The 22,992-nt window shown below is 45.6% G+C and overlaps 1 protein-coding gene across 1 annotated transcript in view; it reads left to right on the forward strand.

Annotated features, from left to right (window-relative positions):
* LOC121591564 (heparan sulfate glucosamine 3-O-sulfotransferase 5) overlaps positions 1-13,082 on the forward strand; it is a 38,854-nt gene extending 25,772 nt beyond the window's left edge. Inside the window, exons 3-8 of the mRNA XM_041912214.1 lie at positions 1,422-1,596; positions 1,669-1,800; positions 1,915-2,130; positions 5,853-6,016; positions 7,835-8,028; positions 12,112-13,082. Of these exons, the coding sequence (XP_041768148.1) occupies positions 1,422-1,596; positions 1,669-1,800; positions 1,915-2,130; positions 5,853-6,016; positions 7,835-8,028; positions 12,112-12,335 (1,105 nt within the window). The 3' untranslated portion in view covers positions 12,336-13,082. The remainder of the gene's footprint in view (positions 1-1,421; positions 1,597-1,668; positions 1,801-1,914; positions 2,131-5,852; positions 6,017-7,834; positions 8,029-12,111) is intronic.
* Positions 13,083-22,992: the final 9,910 nt, after the last annotated feature.

Genomic DNA, 22,992 nt, shown 5'->3' on the forward strand with positions numbered 1-22,992 from the left:
TCTGATACAGCCGTGTTTTTTTTCTTTTGTTTTCTTCGACGCACCATGATCATAAAATAAAAGTTTCCGAACTATATTTTGCATCCCACAAAAGAACGCTAAACGATCGGCGGATCTTGTAGCAGACGTCCGCCCGCGAAACAAACAGCGCAACGGGCTGGGAGCGTTTATGCTTATGAATAAATTTATTTTCGAAATAATTATTTTATCACCAACCCTCCACCCCCCTCCCTCCCTGAATTTCGGCCGCACCACGCGGGGTCAGATCGCTCATAAACGCTAATGCGCGCCGGGGGTGAAGCGATTTAATGGTGCTGGTCCTTCCGGTCACGAATTGTTGCACCCACGGCTCCCACGACTGCAAACTTTACCTCCGTTTTGTGGTTACTGGTGGTGGTGGTGATGGTTGTGGCGGGTTTCAAAAAAAGGGCTCCGCCAATTAAAGACAATGTTTCGGCTAGATAAATTTCATGGCCAGTTCGCTTTTTTGCTGTTGTTTGTTGTTGTGCGTTTGCTCTAAAGGGGTTTCACCGCGGCCGTGTGCCTGTCGCAGAGCGGCAAATCGTTTTCCGTGCGCAAACTGGTAATAAGGCCGAACGAGATAAGCAAATCGTTCGTCACTTTCTCGGAATAGGGAGGGAAAGAAAAGGATCAACACAGTTGATGTGCGAAGGATGCGGCCAGACCTCGAAGCAACTTTCTTTGGGGCAGTTTGTTTGTACAGATAATTGGCTGTAAATTCGTGGAAGAAGTACGACACCGCGATATCTTTTTCGGTTTATGCATAATTATTTATGTACTTTGATGTTTGGTAGCCTTAAAATAGCGACACAAAGTTATTACTTTTTTTCTCCTAATTTTCCCCCATCCATGTGCGTGTTGTAGTATTTTTTTTAAACAGATATTATTTGTCCTTTTTTACACTTCCAGCCAATCAATCACGTCGAGCGCGCACCAACAATCTCCAGTACCAATATTTGCTCTCATACCAGCGGGGGCTTTTCTTTTTAATTGATGTGATAAAACCAACGCACACCACCACCGCATCCTTTCGTTGCGTTTCGATCGGAGTTTTCGAAATTTAATTTCTCCGAAAGCTTTTAATACTGCTGCTGCCATCATCTTGCTCTCTGTGACTGTTTGCATAAGCGCAAACGCCCGCAACGACTGATACGGCAATGGTTTCCCAGTGTTTCACAATGTAATTGACTAGCAGATAAATGTTGTTGCCTATTTATTTGTGCTGAAAGTTGCGAGGGATGGTTTAAAATAAGTTTGGGTTGTACTGAGGACAGTCATTCAATCTCAAACCCCAACTTCGCATGTCAATATCAATGCTAATGGGACGGTGGAAATGTTTGCAAACAGTTGTGTCATATTAATTTAACTATATATTCTCTCTCTCTCCCTCTCTTTCCTAGATGGTTACCCAAAGCGGCTATGAGGCCCTTCGGGCCAGATTCTTCACACTCCGACTGCGTCCTCGTGGTAGGCGTATCGAGGCCTAAGCTGGCAGCGCTCTTTCTCTCGGTGATGCTGCTGTCGCTCTTTCTCACGTTTCACATCCTGTACGACAGTGCGGTGTACAGCATACAGGTACAGGGGACGGCGATTAATAAATATTCATCGAATGCATATTAATAACCCGCTCCGCTCGCTTCTTCACAGGCGGCAACTGCAATTTCGGAGAACAAAATTTCCATCCTAACAAATCACATACCCAATCCACCGGTGATCAATCAACCCGTCGTGTTTCCGAACCGAATACACTTTCCCAAAACTAGCCGTAGGTTACCACAAGTAAGTCGGCTCGAGCTGCTTTGCCCCTTTTGCTTATTTATATTCATTCATTGCCTAACGATCCTTCACTGCTTGCTCTTTTTTTTCCCTTTCTTCTTGGCTCTCGTTTCCCAGTGTTTAATAATCGGAGTGAGAAAGTGTGGCACACGCGCCCTGCTCGAGATGCTGTACTTGCATCCAAGGATACAGAAGGCCGCCGGCGAGGTGCATTTTTTCGATCGCGACGAAAACTACCTGAGGGGGCTCGAGTGGTACCGGAAGAAGATGCCACACTCCTTCCGTGGCCAGATAACGATCGAGAAGAGCCCCAGCTATTTCGTGACACCCGAGGTAAGTGTGTGCGTGCTAGCGTGTCTGGCATCACCGTCTCCATGACCCTGAGCGCTGCTGCTAGATGTGTGTGTGTGTGTGTGTGTGTGTGTGTGTGTGTGTGTGTGTGTGTGTATGTGTGCTTTGGGTGAACCCCCTTTGCTCCCCAAAAACGCAAACACACTCGTGCGCGCGTCGTGGTGTTGGTTGGTGTGGTAAATTTTCATAATTTTAATGCAACTGGGGACAAAAAAGTTTCACCGTTTTGAGGGTGACGAACGCATGGCAGATAGATAGAGAGAGAGAGAGAGAGAGAGAGAGAGAGAGAGAGAGAAAGAGGACATAAGAATAATTATATCATCGTGGCAGCGTGTGCTCCGGCACACCGGCGCCATCGTGTGATGCTCATCAGACGAACGCAAACTGTCATGAATTTAATGAAGCATCTGTTTGCATTTCCATTTTCATCCACCGCCACCACGGTGATCGGTAGCGTTAGATGCTTCGCTGTGCGTGTGTTTGTTTTTGTAGCGATAGTGCCAGTGCAACCCTAGTGGCAGATGACACATCAGTGAGGCGATGAATCGATAACGAGGTGCACCATTTTGGAGCAAAGGATGATAAAGTTGTAACGATGGCATATAGTTAGACGGTATTCATTCTGTCGCTACGGCACGCGCTAATAGAAGTTTTGGGGGCTAGTTTTGGATGGAATTGGTTTTAATGCGCTAACCATAGCTACAACTATAAAGCATGATCCGGGCTAACGCCTAAATGTATGCAAAAACGTAGTGGTGCAGGGCAAAGTTCTGATGAAACATGCACAAAATATAAAAGAGCGTTGATTAACATCGGCATAGGGTGATGGAAGAAAATTCTAGAGGATTTGAGGTTAGTATTTGATAGAATTGGTTTCAATGCTCAAACCATAGCTAAAACCATAAAGCATCATAGAGTACGCCTAAATGTATGCAAGAAAATACTTTTAAAGGGCAAAACTCTGATGAAACATGGGCAAAACATAAAAGAGCGTTGATTAACACCAGCTGAAGATTTTTTTTAAATTTCAAGTCCAAATTACTACATAAATTTGTATAAATAGCTGACACGCAGAATGTTTCTACCATTTTTTTATTACATTACTTTAGGCGTCGTGTTAGTGAAGATTCTGCTCCACTTACATTGTATTAATTCATAGTAAATAAATAAGTAAAGTCGCTCTCCAATCGCTTGCATTGCCAACGTAGCACGCGGCATTAAATTCGAAAGCGTCAGCAATAGATAACGAAAAGGTCAAACACACACACACACACACACACACACACACACACACACACACACACACACACACACACACACACACACACACACACACACACACACACACACACACACACACACACATACAAAGGCACACAGTACCCGATTAGTGTGTATGGACGCTGCTACTGTCAATGTAAGAGCTGGGTGGTAAAATAAATTTATCCACTTATATTTATTGCGCGCAACAAACACTTCCCTTGCCGGTCCATTTGTACGGGGTGAAGCCCTACGCTACGATAGACCAAGCGGCCAAACAAGGTCGATCCGGCTAATATTTATTTGTTGGTTTGAACGGTTGTAAGCTGCTCTTTCATTTTTAGCGCTCCGCGCGCATCTCCGTGCTGCACAAAGTAGGTTTTGGTAGCCAAAAAACTGAAACCAAAAAAAAAGACATATAATTTATTTCACCTAGATTCACCTCGGAGTAAAACTTGCCGCTAGTTTGTGTTGCTTGCACGGCGAGATGGGTACGAATGAAGCAACCAAAAGCTCAAAGAAACACGAACATCACGAGCTGTCGCAAATTTGCAGCAAACAACATAAATAACATTATTTCGCAGCTGTGTGCCCCCTAAATGAGCCGTGAGAGTGTTGGCGATGCGGCGGCCGCTCCCGGGCGTTCGCATTTTGCTTCGAGCGACCGGACACTGTGTCTGCTGAAAAGTATGACAACTAACGAACGATAGATAGCGAACACACACACACACAGATTCACACCCAGAGAGCAGAATACTTGCCCTCGCAAAAAGCAACAACTTTGTTAAAAAAAAACCCCCACGGTAACCTTGTTTGCGTCGGATCGGAGCGAACTGCTACTTTTTCCCTAACTTTTTCTTTTGCTCTTTCTCGTCCTCCCCACCCTCGGGCCACTGGTACAAGATTGTCGAACTGCATCGGGAGGCATGCGAGGGTGTGGAGCAAGTGCAAACCACCAGCTGTGGCACACAAACACACAGACACACAGCCACAGAAGCGATGTAACGGAGTGGTATTGCAAAAGTGAAATTTTCATCCACCACAAAGTCAAACCCCCAGGACCTGCAAGCGGAGTGGGGTGCAGTGGGGTGGTTCTCTCGGGCAAGGCCAACCCGAGGGATGACATCGAAAAGCGCACCGTGCCCTCAAAACCATGCTGCCTGCACGCTAAATAATGGCTGCCCGCGACTGTAGCAGTAAATGAATCAATTTCAAGTGACAAGGTTTAGCGTGAGAAGGCAAGATTACAATCACACACACACACACACACACACACACACACACACACACACACACACACACACACACACACAATCCCACGAAAGCGAACTGCACACCTGACCCTGTCCAACGTGGTTTCGACGTGTGCAGGATTGGGATTGGGGACCCTTTGCCAAAGGACATTCGTTTGACCTAGGTCGTTGCCGGTGAACTGAAGCGATCGATCGCTTCGCTGGCAGCGCGAGCGTTGGCTGAGAAAACGGAGCACTGGGAAAGTTCACTGTGATGGACAGCGCTCGGGTAAGCGCTCGTGAAAGCGTTTTAGCTTTGATGGTTTCGGGGTGGATGTGATCTGCTTGCTCAGGACGACGGCGAGGGGTTCAACTTCTACTCCAGCCAGTGTTTGGCAGACGATGCACAACGGGGTTTTCGTTGTTGTTTTTTGGTGCCGCTTAATTAAAGTCGCTGAAAGAACGGGATGATACTACGAACGTCGATGATAATGAACCTGCTTTGTCTGTTTGCTTTCTTTGTGATGGTTCAAATGGTTCAATGCACAAGTTCAGTAACCATCTTTTGGGAATAATTGGATTTCGTTTGATGTCAGTTTAAATTTTTAAAGCTCAAAATTGTAAGTTTAAAGCGAATATGATTGATACATATTTCAAGCCTTATTCATTTCAAACCTTAATAATTCTTCAAACTGCCAAACATTCGTTACTTGTGCCTTTAAAAAGTGTGTTTGTACTTGAAGCTCACAAATAGCCTACCTTTAGGCGCTTTTAAGCGTCCTGACTAATCTTATAGGTTTAAAGAGTGAAATTTGAATTGACTCTTTTATTCATATGTTGGTTGTATAACAATTACAATGATTTAAGTATGAATTCGTTTCTTAAAAATGTTGTCTCTTAATTATTGCTTAGAAATTGCCTACATTTAGGCGTTTTCGATATTGTTTCTCGAGCGGATCTATAACATGTAATTGTTTAATTATGTTTCATCTTCAACAATTTAATATTGCAAAGAAACAAAATGTCTACTTTAAACGAGCTGAACAGTTCAGTAAAGCCCAGCACATCATCCAGCCTCTCGCAGCAGTGGTTTCCAACATTTCAGCGTAATTTTCTTCCTCACCGTCACCACACCGCGGCAGTGCCGCTAACGATCGCTCGTGTGCTTAATTATCTGTTGCTCTTCCCTTTCCCTCCCCTCCCACCCAACAGGTTCCAGAGCGGGTCCGAGCGATGAATGCGTCCATCAAGCTGCTGCTAATTGTAAGGGAACCCGTAACGAGAGCAATATCCGATTACACACAGCTTCGAAGTCACGCAGCAACGGCAACACTACCCCAGCAGCAGAGCCTCTCGTCAACTTCGCCTCTGTCGAGGTAAGTGTACCGAGTGCGGTGGGTGTAAACGAATTTAAAGCGCGCGGCCGGAAGACGAACCAAAAAGAAACGGCAGAAACACTGGGAAAGAAACAATTTTTAATGAGCCGAACTGTGAGACCAGATTTTGATGAATACTTTATCGGTTGGTAAAAGTATGTTGCTTTAATGGTGAATTGAATTAAAAGCGGCTCTTACCTAATACACATACTGCTGCCCCCCTCTCTGGTGCATCCCAAATCAAACACACGCCTGAACTCCCCTCAAACCTACTTTTCACTTAAACTTTTTTTAACCCATTTCCAATACACCGCAAGCCGCAGCTCCATCCGCCGGTTGGGGAATTTCATCAGCCCACGACACACATTTGTAACCTGTTGTGGTGACAACACTGTCTTCTTTCCCCCCATTTCCGAAAGCCTTCTGCATGGCGACTCCTTTCCAGCTTGTATTCGGTACAAGAAGGCAAAATACAAAACACACACGCGATGGCTGTTGGTTCCGCTGGGACGAACCGGTTCACGTGTTTGTAGCTTCGCAGCTTTCCCTGGGCTGTGGTTTTTCTTGCCCCTCCCTGCCTAAGCTTGCTGCCCAGCGACTCAAGACCAGGCAAGCAACAAGAAAAAAAAAACAAGTTAGTTGACAGATATGTACAAAGCAACATATAAACAAGTGCTTGCTGCGCATGGAACGGAAACGAAGTGGGAACAAAAGTGGGCACAAAAGCACCCAGTGGTTGGTGGTGTTCGCGTGTTGAGTTTCGGATTACTTCCGAGAAGCGGCAAACGCGAACCGACGCAACCGGCCGTCCTTTCTTATCCGCTCCGTTTGTGCGGGCATGGTGTAAGAAAACGCCCGCCAGCAGATTGAGCAAAAGAGCCCGCTGCATCTGACAATTTTTGCCCAATCGACCGGAGGTTTTAAGCAGCAGCAGCAGCGGCGGTTGATGGTGAGCAGTATTGAAATGTGTCGAAGCGTTCCGGTGGAAGCGAGGGAAAAGTTTTACCCCGAATGCAAAAACACCGGTCGCAAGTGTGCAAGTATTTTGATACACTCTCTTCTCCAGCGGCAGGAAATGGTATAATGTTAGGGGGAAAAATGCTTAAAAATACCGAAAGCTGCTGCTGTTGGTAAAACAAATAACCGAACACTCACGGCACGGGCACATACGCTCAGCCCACTTCAAAAGAATCGGAAATTGGGAAGAAAATTATTTACAAATGGAGAAGAGTATTGGAAGCTTCTGCCTCGTGCAGAAGAATTCTCCACACACACACGTGTACCATCGGAGCAAGTGTTTTTTTCCATTTTTCGCTTGAAACCAATCGTTTTGGTTCACCGGACGAGAAAAAAGGAGGTTAAAACGATAGATGCGGGAACGATTTGTCTGCTTTCTTTCTTCTTCTTTTATACCAAAAAGAAACGTAAGCGCCAACGGAGAAAGTCACTAATCATCGGTCTCACGTGGGTCTAATTTGTTGGTAATTTTGTTTTAATTTTTGTTACCGACTTACTTTTCCACCGAGCGAGCGACCTTGGAAAGGGGAATGCTTTTTCTTGTCTGTTGCTTGTAAGCTGCGTCTTGCGGATGCCTCATCCTGCATGGCTCATGCCATTCAGTGCCCCTGTGCCATGGTCACTTCGAACGATGGTAAACTTTTAATGCGAACTGGTATCATCCCGCCCCTTCCTGTTACTCTGCCCATCTGTACGCTCCCTCCTCCACTTCAATTGTTGTTTGAATATTTGTGTCTTTCTTTCTTTCTTTCATTCGCGCGACGCGTTCTCGTCGTGGTCGTCGTGGTCCCCGGGAGACAGGTCGTTTGAGGAGCTGGCCCTTCTGCCGAACGGTACGGTCAACGAGGCGTACCGACCGCTAGCCATCTCGCAGTATCACGTGCACGTGCACCGGTGGCTGGAGGTGTTCCCCCGCGAGCAATTACTGGTCGTCAACGGTGACCAGCTTATCGACGATCCGGTTTCGCAGCTGCGCCGAATAGAGGATTTTTTAGGTAAGTTGTTTCCTCCCCCCGCTCTTGGATGGCCGTGTAAGTAATCTGTGTATGTGTGTGTGTGTTTGAAAGAGAGAAGAAGTGTGAGTGTCCGTTTGTGCGTTTTTATTCGCTGGCGGGATTAATTGCAACCATTTGCACCGTTTGATGGGGGCACCGTCGGGCAAATGAATACATTAAGAGATTAAGCTTTTTGGAGTTTGTTTGGAATTTCAGGTTCGGTTGAAAACATGGATGACCGCTTTTGTGTTGTGTTGAGCTTTTGCTTTCTTTAAAGGTTGTGTTTTTATCGTTTCTTGGAAATTCTTGGATTCTTCGAAAGTAGAGTTGCCATTTGGTGTACCATCGACTACGGTATCAGGCAATGTTTAGCTAACAATGGTGCCGTCTATACACCAGCACCATTTCTAAGTTCAAAGTTCAATAACTTCCAATAATTTACTAACAGCTAATCCCCGAGAGCTTTCAGGGAAATTTCAACAACGCTACTAATTCTTCAATGTTGTGCTCTAATCCAGGAGAAAGTAGCAGAGAACATTACAATTTAACCTTCAAAATTCGAACGGTGTATTGCCTCAGGCAGTTTCTTCGACCACAGCCATACTTCGATTAGGAGGCCAATTTAAAGCCGACCCGTTAAACCGGTTTGTTGCGATTAATATTGAACCCATCAGGTCAATGCAAAAGTTCATCTTATTAATTTAATTAAAAAAAATTATTTTGTTACATAGTCATCAGCGCTTATACTTCCATCAACCGAATCATTGATTGATCCCAATCCGGATCCAATTTTGGAGGAGTTTTGAACCACATTTAATCTGTTTTCAAGTTGGTATTGATATCTTCAGCTTGCTCAGGAGTTTATATCAGGAGACCGGTCTCGTGGTACAGTCGTCAACTCGCACGACTTAACAAAAGGCCCATAATGAATTCCACTGAAAGTCACTGAAGAAACCCAAGCCCGCTAGTGGTTCAGACAGCAGTCCTTGACCAGCTCCGGTCGTTGTGCAAAAGAAAAAATAGAAGAAGAAGATATTAGGAGAATTTCCATATCGTGCATATCGTAAATCGACTTCTGACTTTATTGATCAATCGTACCAAAGTCTCCCAAAAAGCTCATTATTATGAGCGCCACTTTCAATCAACTTTTTGTTGAAAATTTGATTTTTTCTGATATAAATGAATACATTACATTGTAATACATTTAAGACCTTGCAGTTGATATCTATCAAACCTACCCGACCCTGAATGATGATTCTGGCTTTTTACTACCACAGACAATATTTCTAAATGTGCCTAATGATTGCTTCCACCACTAAGCAATGCATAAATGACATTGAAAACAGTAGAAATACCCAAGGCGCCGGTAATTATTTTCCCGTGACACAATTCGAGCCTGATGAAGGCAACAGAGCTAATATTGACCCTTTGCCAAGTAACGCCAGCGAACACATCAATGGAGGGTGTAACATTGTTTCCTTCTCTTCGTGAGGTTAGTTATTACACCCACCCGTTGCCTATGATTCCCGGACACTAAAGCACACAGTGTTGTGTGGCTCTTGTGCTACGAAACTCATCAAATGCTACTATAAAATCCACATCCACATCCACAATCCACAAGACTCTCGCGTGCTCTTCTAAGTGCAATTGAAGTTCATTTGCAGCGTGCTCCGTCTAATCCATTCGGATCGGAATTGTAATCATCTTTTAATTAACCTCGCGTCGCCACGGCCAGAGGCGCCCCGTGGCTGGTGGATTATTTGCCCGTAGTCCCGCTGCTGGATGGTTGCATTGAACGCCCAACGGAACCGATGAGCAATCAATCATTTGCAGTCGATGGCGTATCGGAAGCATCAGTCATTTAAAATTGGTTCCAAAGAAATACACTCACACACCATGCTACTATGTGGTGCGCGCTTATACTTGTGCCTATTATGGAAGCTCACAAACAGCCTTTACAAACATGAGGAGCAAGAATAAAAGAGTACCAAAACATGAGTAAACAACGCCACCATAGTTATACGGGGAAATTATTAAACTACCAGCCAGGACGCAACTCCTGCGTCGTGCAGCGTTCCGAAACTGGTGAAAAAGCATGCGATCGGCTTTTCAATTTCAACCTCAACCAATATGAACGAAAACAATCACTCTTCGTTTGCTTCACTTGCACTTGCAGGCACACACACAAACGTTCGGCGGTGTAATGTAATGTTGGATGGATGTTTGTCTTTTTCTTGTGCCGCGACACGAAAAGCCAGGAAGCGGTGACAGTGTAAAAGGAAACCCCAGACACATGCCAAACAGACCTGCCATCTTCAGTAATTAGAAAACTTTTCGCTCCGACCGCGCCTCCCTATGGCCGGGCTGCTGCTGCTGATGCTCATTTTGAAATTGCATTTATTCTGCCGGCATGTCGGCACAGGAGACATGTGTGCTTGGGCGTGCGGCAGAGGTTTTGGAGGTTTTCGATGTTAGATGTTGGAAAGATAAATACGTCCCCCAACACAATCAAAGCGGTTGCGGTGTAGATGGTGTAAGTCATTATTAGGGCAGCACAAACGTTTTCAAAATAGCACGTTTTTCCCCTGTAATCAATTTCAATTGCATTCACTAGCCGAAACACATCTTCCCGGCAGCTTGCTACGTAAAGCTCGGACAGAGATTAGGGACGCACAATAAGTGATTGTAAAGCTCCGTGGAGCCGATCGAAGCACACTCGAGGGAGTTTTGATTTATTTCGGAGCGCATTAGTCTCGGCCTTATCTGGGCAGCACTGGAAGCTTCAACACAGCCTACGCCGGCCCACGCGTTTGACATTTCACTGTTATTGATTTTCCACCCAAAGAGCATTACGAGCCGACTAAGTGTGTGTGTGTGTGTGTGGGCCTTATGGGCGATCCGGGTGGGTGATATATTTTTATAACGAGTTGAAGGATAATTAACAGATGCTAGCCCGTCGATAGTGCAACGAATCGTTTCCCGATCCGATTAATAATTCGATACGTACCGCGTGGGCACGCAGAGAGAAAGAGAGCTAAAAGGGAGAGGCACACTGCACGACGGGTAATCGAGTTGAATAATGAAACTTATCACATTACGGGAAAAGGTTGGTTTGATGGGCGTTCTTTTTATTTGATGGCACCACAAAAAACATAGTTGCGATAGCTACACTCCCAACGCGCTCGCACTCGCAACTGGGTCAACAAGTTTCCAAAAGTTGACGCCCAGACGCTGTACGTCAAACGGGTCAAATTGGGAGTGAAAAAAAAACAACGATGGTAGCTCATCCCCAGCCCAAAACGCGAGCGGAGCAACACACTTCGGAAAAGGAATAATTGTGACAGAAATCGTGTTGCTTCTTGTTGACGCTGGGCAAGAGGCCGCCCACTTCAAACGGCTCACAGATAGGAAAGCAGCGTTGAGAGCAGCGCGCTTCCTTCCGTCGCAGCAACCATCGCTGTCCTAATTGACGTTCATTTTGCTTTCCCAGTAGTACAGGAGTGTCTTTTGCAGAGAAGAAAGTGCACCAATTATTATTGAAATATTTGCCCGTTATTTTAATGAGCCGATGGGTAAAACAAGGACACTGATCGAATTAAATATGGCTCTTTTGGTGGAAAGAGAGAGCAAGAGAGAGAGAGAGTGTGTGTGTGAGTCCTCATTTCATATAAAAGTAGCATTTGGAAAGCTCTCAAATAAATATTTTTCCATTCCATCTCTTAAAAGAGCACACGGCATATGAGGAGCGTTTTTGAAACATTGTCGAGTGTTTGTGAAAGTTTTCGGAAGCGGCAAACAACACGCCTTCCCAGGAAACTGCTCTTTACCTACATTCCCTGGGGGGCTGGGCAGAGAGAAAGAGAGTTTTCCAGTGAAATTTGTGCTTAATTTTCGCCCTAGCGTATTTTGTTGTTCATCATACTTGCTACATTCAGTTAGGTTGCGCGTGTGTATGTGTGTAACAAGTCATACATTGTGCGGTAGTAGTAACGGTGTTGCAGTCCATGTTGCAAGTTGTGTAGCGGGTTCTCCCCCTGCCCTCTATTTTTCTACTAACTCCTTTTCTCAATCTCTTCTCCACAGGCATCGAGCCACGGATCGGTAGCAATAACTTTTACTTCAACGAAACGAAAGGCTTCTACTGCCTGCGGAACGAGACGGGCGACAAGTGTCTGCGGGAGACGAAGGGCCGGAAGCACCCGCGCGTCGATCCGGTTGTGATATCGAAGTTGCGTAAGTTCTTCGTGGAACACAATCAAAAATTCTACGAGCTCGTCGGCGAGGATCTCGGCTGGCCGGAAGAGTAGGCCGGCGGTGGTGCCGAGTGTGTGTGTGTGTGTGGGTGGGTGTGCTTGCCGAGAGGATGCACATCCGCTGCAACAGAGGGAAAGCAGAACAAAAAAAAAACCAATCGGACAAGTGGCTGAGTATACAACAAACAACAAACACGCATACACAACTAAACATGTGAGACTGAATCGGTGCGGAAGCGGAACACCGGCGGCGGCAGGTAAGCGAAGGATGGGCTGGAGCCGGATCGAGGGGGAAAGTTGCGGCCAATTTACTTCGATTTCAACCCATCGCCCTCCCGTCCATCCATCAACCGGGTGGTGCAACGGGAATGCAGCTGCAGCTGTTTGCGGGGGGGGGGAGAGTGTTATTTGTGTTACTTTCCTGCCGTTCGATAGGTTCGATCTGCGGCCAAAGTTTGCAACAGTGCAATGGTTCGCTGAGATGAGGGGAGGAAACAGGCTCGCAAGCAAAGTCAGAACAAGTTGTTTTGTTGCGTTAGTGTACGCGTGGCTTTTGTTCGCTGCTCAAAACATTCTGCAAACACACATTAGATAGGAATTAATTAAAACATTTGCCTCCATTGTTGCTGGCAGCAAAACGTGTGCAGGGTGGAGCTAAACTGCCGTCGATGAGAAGGGAAGGAAGATGTGTTTTTGGTTTTAATGAACTCTACATTTCAAATACTTTTCGTTCAATTTAAACATTGTTCAACCGACTCTTTCACGGAATTAAATGCCTCTCCAACTTTTTTGACCCAGCAACTCGTTGGTTTACAGTCAATGAGGATAAAATGTGTCTCTAAGTTCCCTATTTTTCTACCCAAAACACCATATTTTGACATAATGTCTCGAATTTTGCCTCTAAATTGGGGAATAAATTATCCTAAAATCAGCTCAAACACCATATAAATAATGTCTAATTTGTCGGTTATGCGTTCAAAGTAAAAATCAAACACTTCGTAAAAAACCTATTGTAAACTGTTTTGGTCCATCAAAACGTTTTTAACACGAGTTAACAATTGTATTTAATATATTTTAACATTCTTGTTTGGTCACAAATCATTTGAACTGTCAAGTTCGCGAGTGCGTCGAGAGTTCGTGCCTATTGCGTTATATTGAGCTACAGCCGGACTGAGCTACGTTCGTCGAACGTGCGAATTGTCATATTCGTCCGGTGTGAAAGAGCATCAATATTCAGGCCTTTTCTTTTCCTAGCCAATGAGCTGCGATTCCAGCCTGTCTTCTTCTTTTGGCTCAACAATCGTTGTCGGTCAAGTCCTGCCTGTACCACTTGGCTTTCAGTGACTAATTGATTTCCCCCCATAGCAGAATAGTCAGTCCTACATATGGGGGCTTGGTCCATTTGGGGCTTGAACACATGATGGGCATGTTGTTAAGTCGTACGTGTTGACAATTGTACCACGAGCCAGCCTATCAGTGGAACAATATTCCGAGTTCTATCCATGTGACAGTTACGATCCACCATATTGAATTTCATCAATTATACAGTGTACAATCAAGGATGCAGTTTGTTGTTATCTTTTCTTCTGTTTGGGCTGTCACAATACTTTTGAAATGAGTTATTGTTTGAAATGAATTATGGTGCTTTTATGAAACTTAAAAAAAAACGATTCTAACAATTTTTAACCTTTTTTGGCACAATATTTATTCATTAACAAAAAAATGTCATCCTTCATGAGCTAACCTGATCGGGCCCGCAACGAATAGGCGTTTGATTACATATTTTTCAGGCTGAAATACAGAGACTAGTTTTGCCCGTGGTTTTGTATTGAGTATTGACATGATTTCAGCCGCTAACTATCAAATTCCATGTATAATAGCTGGCTGATATTGAAATCTGTTTTGATTTCTTCAAGAGGTGCATTAGACGCACAGATTGATCCATAATATCGTACAAATGATACTTAAAATCAAAATTCAATGCACTCTTTGCGAAATTGGTTGTTTAGAGACAAACACAAGTACAAATTGTTAATTAACACTGGCATATACTGCATTATTGCTGAACCAATTAATATCATACTTTGTACAGCGATTTGCAAATGTTGAAAACCCCCTATAAAGTATTTCAACACGAGAAGTGTTTCAATGCATCAAAAGGTTCTAAAGAACAAAGAAGCAATTTCTAAACAGCTCGCTTTGCTTTCGCCTTGTTTACTCTTGCACAACATAATCAAGAATTCGTATTTATTTAACAACTGCCATCAACCAACCAATCCCCTTGCCAAAAACAAAAAAGATCTATCTCGTTCTCGCTCCACCCAAGGATAAGCGCGTTACTTCCAAATCATTTAATGATAACCGAGCCAAGTCCGTCCGTGTACTGACCAGTTCTGGTACATAATCATTCGGTCCCGGTCCCGGTTAAGGTAAGGTTAGTGCTCAGGCGAACCTTACCGTGCTATAAATATGCTTTCCCGATTACATTCCCCCCCCCATCGCATCGCCCTATCGCAGCACCCGTAAACCCGTGCACGTGCCCACGTTGGCAAATGTGGCATGTGGAAATATTTCATGAGTCCCCAATTTTGCTCCGGTTTCTCGAGTCCGAACATAACGTTCGGACACACTATCCATTTCCCAAGACCTGTGGAGAGGCAGTAAACCCATTCACCCAGCAGCCGGGTGTAATGTAATCGCTTGGAAGAGAGCAAGAGAGAGGGTGGAGAAAGGGGAAAGCTCACTTGTTCCACCCCATTTCCCAGGCCCCACTGCCCGTTTGCCTTCGGACTGGTTGAAAGTTGAAAATAATCGGTCGTTTGCGCGGGACAAATTGAGCTGAAATGTGTTCGCCTCCGACGGCCATTGCACTTGCTCGGCGAATGCACTCTCTGCACAAGCGGTCTCGCTTTCCCATACGGTCATTCCAGGATGCATCTTCCCTAGCCCTAGGAGCTCACATCCAACAAAACGGGCTGAGTCATCTTCAGGCGACGCATGTGAACGGCGACATGTGCTGCCGCGAGTGAAACGTGCGCCGCTGGTGAGGCTGAGATGTCTGCGGCGTGCTTGCCGTTGGCGGTGGTTTCGTCTTCCAGCTCGTGAATCGTTTCGCCCAGGGGGTTTGGAATCGCCCCGGGGGGGAGGAACGAAGCCGAAAATCCGAGCTCATCGCAAAGTCCATTCGATGGTGAATTTGCCATTCCTCGCCATTTCCCACACACACACACACATTCGCGCTTGCATTTGCCGTCCCAGCACGGATTTTGCCGTTGCCCGGTTTGTATGAAAAGTGGAGAAGGATGGATTAAGTTTTCGTACCCAAAATTCATCGAGGTCGCACGTGTGTGAGCGCAAGTGTACGTGACTTTTGCGAGTGCCCACCGACCCACCCACCCACCCGCGTCGGGTAAGAGCAATTGCGCCGTGGGAAGCGGCAGGCGAAGGTGGCTAAACAAACGCGCAAAGCGCTTCTCGTTCGTTCATTTTGCGCCCCCCGTTTGTGGGACAGAAGAAAGCTCCTGCGCTGATGATGGAATGTGGTGGTGCTACGGGCGAGGTTGTGGTTGTGGTGAGCTATCTCCACTATCAGGCAGAGTGTGAGTTGGTGATGCTGCAGACAGCAAGCGACGAACGGCGGGGAGGGAAAAAACACACACCCAAAACGAGTTGTGAATCGTGATAAAAACCGGCGGCCATCGTTAGGATCACGAAGCGTATGGTCTAGTTTATTTGGCGAGCAAACAAAACCAAACAAAAAATCCCATTCTCCCGTTTGGGTGTTGCAAGAGGAAGGTGGGGGGATTTGGGAATGCGGTAGCAGGGTGTTTCAAATGGGGTGCGAATTGGGGCATTGCTGGCAATCGCAATCGAAAAACGCACACATCCCTTTTTTTGTGGGGCGACTTTTCGATTTTGACACTCAACCGGGTAGCGTATGTTTTGTGTGCGTGGGGAAGAGAGAGAGAGAGAGAGAGAGAGAGAGAGAGAGAGAGAGAGAGTGAGAAAGAAAAGGAGATTGATTGGGTTGTGAAATGGAAGGAATGTTAAGTAAATATGGATTTCATCCATTCGGATGCGTTTATTTTGAGCTGTGTCAAAACAATACATTTTCACCGATCGTATCGCATAAGTGCAACTTTTCATCTTGTTACATATTTTTGCAATTAGAAGGTTAAGTAATGCAAGAATGGAAATGACTATTTGACCTTACAACTCAAATATTTCAACTTAAAATGTGTACACTAACCTTGCAACGTAAACGCAATATCAATTATTGCTCACATACCGTCCCCTAAAAACCTTATATTCCACTCAACAAAGAACTATGAGTGACACGTAGCTGTTCCAACCGCTTTTTTACTCTCCCCTTTGTTCCGCTCCATCTTCGGGTGTGTGTGTGTGAGTGAATTAATCCGCAACCCGTACAGGGCACCATGCGTCTCCATCGGCAGAGAAGCGAAACGCGCACACAAGATGCTGCTGGCTGCGCTACCGCTGACTAATCCTATTTGCATCCTTCCTCTCTCTCTCTCCTCCTCTCTGTTGCAGCGTCATTCTTTCCCATTTTTCAACCGGAGCTGGCCACCATCACCGTGTGGCCACGGTCACCCACAACACCCCAGCAAGGGGTTGTTTGGGATTAATAAAAAAGTGCCCAGGCGCGCTTCCATATTGCAGCTGTCACGGCCAAACGACCGAAGCCAATTCGTTAGCGTTTTGTTGACAAATTTTTGCATCCGACGTGCAACATGCAAGAAGATTATTGTTTGTTTTGCTTTGTGCAAGGTGAAGGGGTTTTTCTTTCTTTCTTTTTTAAGAGAGTTGCAATCGCAAAAAAGAGAGAGTGCCGCGTTTGTTGGACGAGCAATAAATCGATTGTACCAAAGAGCTACGCAGCAGATTTTTTTTTACAAAAAGCAGATTGTTTGAAAAGGATTGTTTTAAAACCGTTGTGTTCTCTGCTTTAGAGTGCAGTTTGCAGAAGGGAAGATGAAAACCATGCGTTCAGAGAAATGGTTCTTTCATTAATATCAAACAGTGTTAGCACGAAAGTGGACCTCCGCTTGAAATCAGTTGATGAAACTTCCGGTGAAACACTCCAGGACTTTCCAGCTCGAAGAGCGTGAGGTGAAAAACTATCCTACTCCTCGCTGCCAGCGGTCAGAAATTCCCGGCAACAACACCTTCAGAGCTCGGCCACCGTGAGTGGCCTTATCGTGCCTTGTTGCCCGGTGTGCCGACACCGCACGTAAACGTGTACGTGCATAATGAGCCTCGATTCCGGGAGACTGTTTCAATGATTCTTCCACTTCGTGGAACCAAAACCCGCCCGCGTACACCAATGGGATGGGTAATGAAAAATCCATTACAACTTCTTCACCAAAAGCGTCCGGGTCCAGGCGCTGCTTAAAGCTCTTAAATTTACATCCGCACACCGCAAAGGTCATTTCGATTTCATGTCCACGGGTAGAAGGCCTTCTTCCAACTGCTCAGAACACATGCGTGTTTGTGTGTGTGTGGGATGTGGGTATCGCGTGCAGCTAGCCGATAAGTTGACCCCGTTCGGTGTCGGCGGAGGAGCACCACACGGGTTCTTTCTCCATTCCGGGAAGAGATTGAAATCGGAACAAAATTGTTGCATCACGCCACGCGATGTCCAGCTGCACACACACACACAACTGGACACAACTGGACGGATAAAAAAGTGCGCTTCCTGGTCTATCTGGCCGAATCCGAACGACAAAGTACCGAAAGTGTTTCTTTTGCACTCACCAACTGATCGAATACTATCGTGTAATGAGCGTTGGATTGCATCAACTTTTTTCTCTCTCTCGCCATTTTCTCTTCTCGCCACGATTCACTTTGATAAGACCCGGGTCTTCCAGGACCCGGGTTCATTTTTATCGCCCTTTGCCGCTTCGAAGAAAAATGCTGCGAACAAAAAAAAAACTACAGAACCACTCGACAAAAGTCACTCCACTTCGTGTGTTTTTCGTGTCGCTTTTCCTTTGGCTATGATCGACTGGCCGAACAACCGAATCACGTAACAGTGAATGGGTACCGGGCCCATCCATCCAGCGTCCGGGAATGCGAGTGGCAAAGAAAGACGTCCCCTGCCCTCCCCGCCCTTCCCGGAAGATAGCCCCAAGGTTTTTGGCTAACGGGGAAAGTTTCCTGTTTGGAAATCAAATAATTAGAACCATTTGCATAATGTGCCCCAACAGGGCGGTGGCGGCGGCGAACGGTTCGGTCCAATACCGTCACCAAATCTACAGTGCTTGAGCGCTCGTATGCAAAGGGGCAAAGAAGGGGGAAGAGGAAGGAAGAGAATGAGGAGAAAAGTGGGGGAAGGTTTTATTCGACATCGATCGGATCTCGGAAGCTCGTGTTGCTGTCGCTCTTGTCATGAGTGGTTGATAGGTTGCTTTAGCTGGTTTCGGGGCTTTCATTGCTCCCCCCGTTCCTTTCCCCTTAACTCCCCCCCCCCCATACCTCTCACCCCGTAATGTTGAGTGGGGTTTTGGCTTGCCGGCATTATCTTGATTTGGAATGTATCCGGTTTGGGGGAGGGTAGCCAGGCTCGATGCTTGGAAGTGAAATCGTTTAATAGAGCGATTTTTAAGGAAGGCATGGTTTTCAATATTTGAAGCAGCGCTGAAAGGTTCTCTTAAACAGTTGTTCAGTTATTGATGCAAGCGATGCAATTGATCGCCACATCATGTTTAGGATTAGCTTCCATTTAGGCGCTTTTTGAATTAGAATTTTAAAGAGTCTGCTCTTCAATCGAACATAATTTCTTTTAACTTCATCCCTTAGCCGAGTGGCAGTGCAATTACAATACTTAACCCATTTACTGAAACATCCTTGCTCTGCGGAAACGTACTAACAAAGCTGTTTCGGTCAACCACACAGACACCAACTGAGCATCTCGCAGATGCAAGATTCAACCACGAGGGACAGCACAAGCTGATAGCAACTCCACCGAATTAAAACCCACGACCTCCGACAAAAGACGCTTTGCATGTGATGCGTCCATTTTACTTCCTTTCAAAAAAAGAGAGAGAGAGAGAGAAAGAGAGCGGAATGACATTTGCGTACAAAAGAAATGAAAGAAAAAAGCCCTACCTGCATACATTCAGGCGCACAGAGATACAGTTCCCACCCGGAACGGACTGTGTGCGATGGTGCCCCACGTTTACCATTGCCCCTGTAGCAAGGAAAAGCGAGTAAAAGTTCGGTTTTTTTTCTTCCCTTTTTGTTCCCTTACACCATCCCAGCCGTACGACCGTTTCACCCGTTTACGCTTTAATCTGCTTAACTCAAGCGGCTCAAGCTTTGCTGCCTTTCAGCGTGATGCGTCATAACTGTCACGTGTTTCGTGTTTGCCTATGCACGGAACGGGATTGCAGGCGACATACTGTCAGTGCTTTTCGGATGCTTGCTGTTTGTTTCTCTCGTTCTTTGTGAGTAGGTTGATGCTGCCTATTTTTACTGTTGCATAAAAGGGTTTGCTTGTTCCCGCTCGCTCGCTCGCTCGCGCAGACGAGTTGCACCAGTTTGAAGTGCTCGGATTGTGGGATTGTGGCCGGTAACCATATGCGAAAGAGGGCGTTAAACTTTGATGAGCAACGAAGCACAAGCAACGCTCTGTGCGATGCGAATGGGAAAAGAAACGCGGTTCTGTCGCCATGCATTGGATGGTGGTGCTGTTAGTGCATACATTTAGGCGCTTAAAAACTTTGGAAACTGTGTTATTAGTGTCCATTTTTTGTTTTAAATTCGATTTCAAAATGAAACAAAAGAAGCTCAAAATTAAACTACACTAATATAAATTTGATATCGATTTTTGCTAAAAAAAAAAACAATTGCAAAAAAACGAACACAGCGATTCCTCTTCTTCCACCAGCGGACAGCTATCTCCCAGTGGAGCCTAGCCCCGTCCCATACCTGCACACAGTGCACCGTCAAATCCCACCTTGCGTGACCGGAACGACATGTGTGAGTCCCACCGCTGTTTGGGGTCGTAAAATACGGCCCTACTCTGCAGAATGTAGCACAGAAGAATTAATAGCAAAACAAAAAAATGGGAGCCAGTCCAACACCCAAAACCCATCCTAACAATTTATGGTACAATTTTAAAACCTCAACACCCATGCGTGTGTGTGCGTAAGGCTGATGCTGCTGCTATTTTACGAACACGCTGATGGACAAACGACACTGGTTGCAGCTCTAAATGGAAAAAAATGCTGCAAAACTGCAAAAAGCTCAACGCGATGACAAAAGAAGTGCGGAAGATTAATGCTGCAAATATATTATCATTCCTCCTGGTTTTGTTTTTTTTTTTTTTTTGCCAAACGATATGGTACAGGGGAAAAAGAAAACATACGCAAAAAAGCAATGGCGCCACATTTTTACGTGCCTCGCGTATGGTCGCGTAGCTTCGTAGCTCGTAGCTGCGAGGTTTGGAGTGAAGTGGATTTGCATTTTGAGTGGAGCGAGCGGCAGCCAAACCTTCCCATAGCAAAAGTGTGTGTATATGTATGTGGATGGAAATTTTAAACGAATTTTACACATTATTTCTTCCCATCCATGCTACTACCTACCTACCTACTTCGCCATACGCAGCTGTCTGGGTAGGTGCAGCGTATGGCGATGTAATTTAGGAACCACCGTGCCACTGTGTGTGGCGGGAACGAGCCTGAAGCGTACCCGCTGTAATCCACCGAGTACAGAGAGGCAAAGTAACCGAAAAAAAAGAAAAAGCGGCGTATGATTCATGTCCCCGAGCACCGGAGCACTGTGAATACCTCGCTCCCCATAGCCCTCCAGTGAGTTTACGCGAGCGTAACAGAACGGATAATCGAAAGCCAACGGAAATATTTATGAACATTACATCCCTGTGCTCGATTTTATCGAAAATCCGTGTTTCAAAAACAGGATTTGTAATGGATGGTGAGGATGGTGGTTAGGAAAGAGACGTTTAACCACACTTTTACTACCGCGCCGCAACGAAAAGAGACAATAGACAAAATGGGGCGAAAAAATTGGTGGTTCTGCACTGGAAAAGCTCGTTCTAAGCTTCGCGGTGCGGTGTGTATGGTGCTGCACACAGTGGGATCGAAGCCAGTAATCCAACATAATTACTGCAAAACAATTCACACAGCCCAGCATCTACCCCCGGTGAATACTGATTTCGATTTCGATACGGGAAGTAGGGAACATAAATTTCTCCTTCCGCGCTTGGGAACTCCAGCAATCGAATGGATGCTGCACACCGTTACCTGGTGGTGGTGGTGGTGGTGATGCACAGCACTGTTAGTAGATGGGTTTATCTTGTTGCTTTGCCGCTTCGGTGTAGCCCACTTTTGTCCGCCCAACGAACAGCCATTCCACGGTGAAAGGTGTACAATGAACTCCCGAGTGCTAAAACAAGTCACCGGGATTTGGCCGATTTCTGCCCCGTTACCCACTGACACAGCTCAGGCATACATTTCCAGGTCAGCCTGGGTGATGGGGCCAACAGTTTTGCTCCTGTTTAAATCGCGCTCACAGTCGAGCTACAGATGCCCTACTTTGTACTGCTGCACACAAAATTACATCCTTGTGCAGTGCCCGCTCAAAAAGGGTCGAAGAATACGGGTCCGTACCAGCATAATAGTTGGACACGGGGAGCTGGCTCTCTCTCTCTCTCTAATGTGAAATAAATTGCCGGGGCTGAGGTTTTGCACAAGCGGGCTTCGGGTTTGAAACAGCTTTAACGTTAACGTTTCCCACACTACTACTAGCTAGCTATTGCTATTACTAGGGGTGAAGTGGCTTAGTTTCTGTGTGCCCCTGGATTCACCGAACGGGAGGGCCTACGCAGTGGGCTTACAGGTAAAGCCAGTGTTTTTTTTTTCGGGGACCGTGATTGAAGTGGGCTGTATGCAACAGGTCATCAATCATGTTTTCGTCGTAATTGATCGACCGTTTTGGGGAGGGAAATCTGTTTCAAAGTTCTAAAAAAACGCAAAAGGGAATGATTAACATGTTGTAAGACGCTTCGGGGTAATATCGTGAGGCGGAAAGCTTGATCGGCCCATTATATATTTCTCGGTACGCAAACGGACATATCCTTAATGATGATGGCTAGCGTTAGGGTGCGTTTACACTGCTTGAATTTGCGCAGCACAAGCTGATGATGTCAACAGTCGATTTTGAGCTTTTTTTTTGGGTTATATTATGTATCTTTTAAGGCTCTTTTCAAAATGCTGCAAGATAAAGTTATTTCTCTATGCTCTTTGCCGATTTTGTCGCTTTAATTGATACATTAAAAGTTTGACATTTTCTTTTATTTTTAATTTTAATATTTTTATATCAAATCGGAAAGTAATGGCCCGTTCGATATTTTAAGCCAGAGTGATGAAATTTTCAGCTAGCCAGTGGAACAATATTCTTCATACGGGTTGTATCCATGTGACAGTTACTGTCCGCCATATTGGATTTAAGAAATCTTGACAAAATATTTATCGTTTAACAAAGAAAATATCAATCCTTCCAGAGCTTACCCGATGGCGCCCGCGACGAATAGGCGTTTGTTTACATATTTTTCAGACCGAGCTGAGTTTTTTGTGGGGATTTGTATGGAGTGTTGACATTATTTCTGCCGCCAACTGTCAAAATCCATATAACACAGCTGGCTGATATCGTAAAAGCTCCCAATAATAAT

Source organism: Anopheles merus, chromosome 2L, assembly GCF_017562075.2.
Source record: "Anopheles merus strain MAF chromosome 2L, AmerM5.1, whole genome shotgun sequence".
NCBI lineage: Eukaryota > Metazoa > Arthropoda > Insecta > Diptera > Culicidae > Anopheles > Anopheles merus.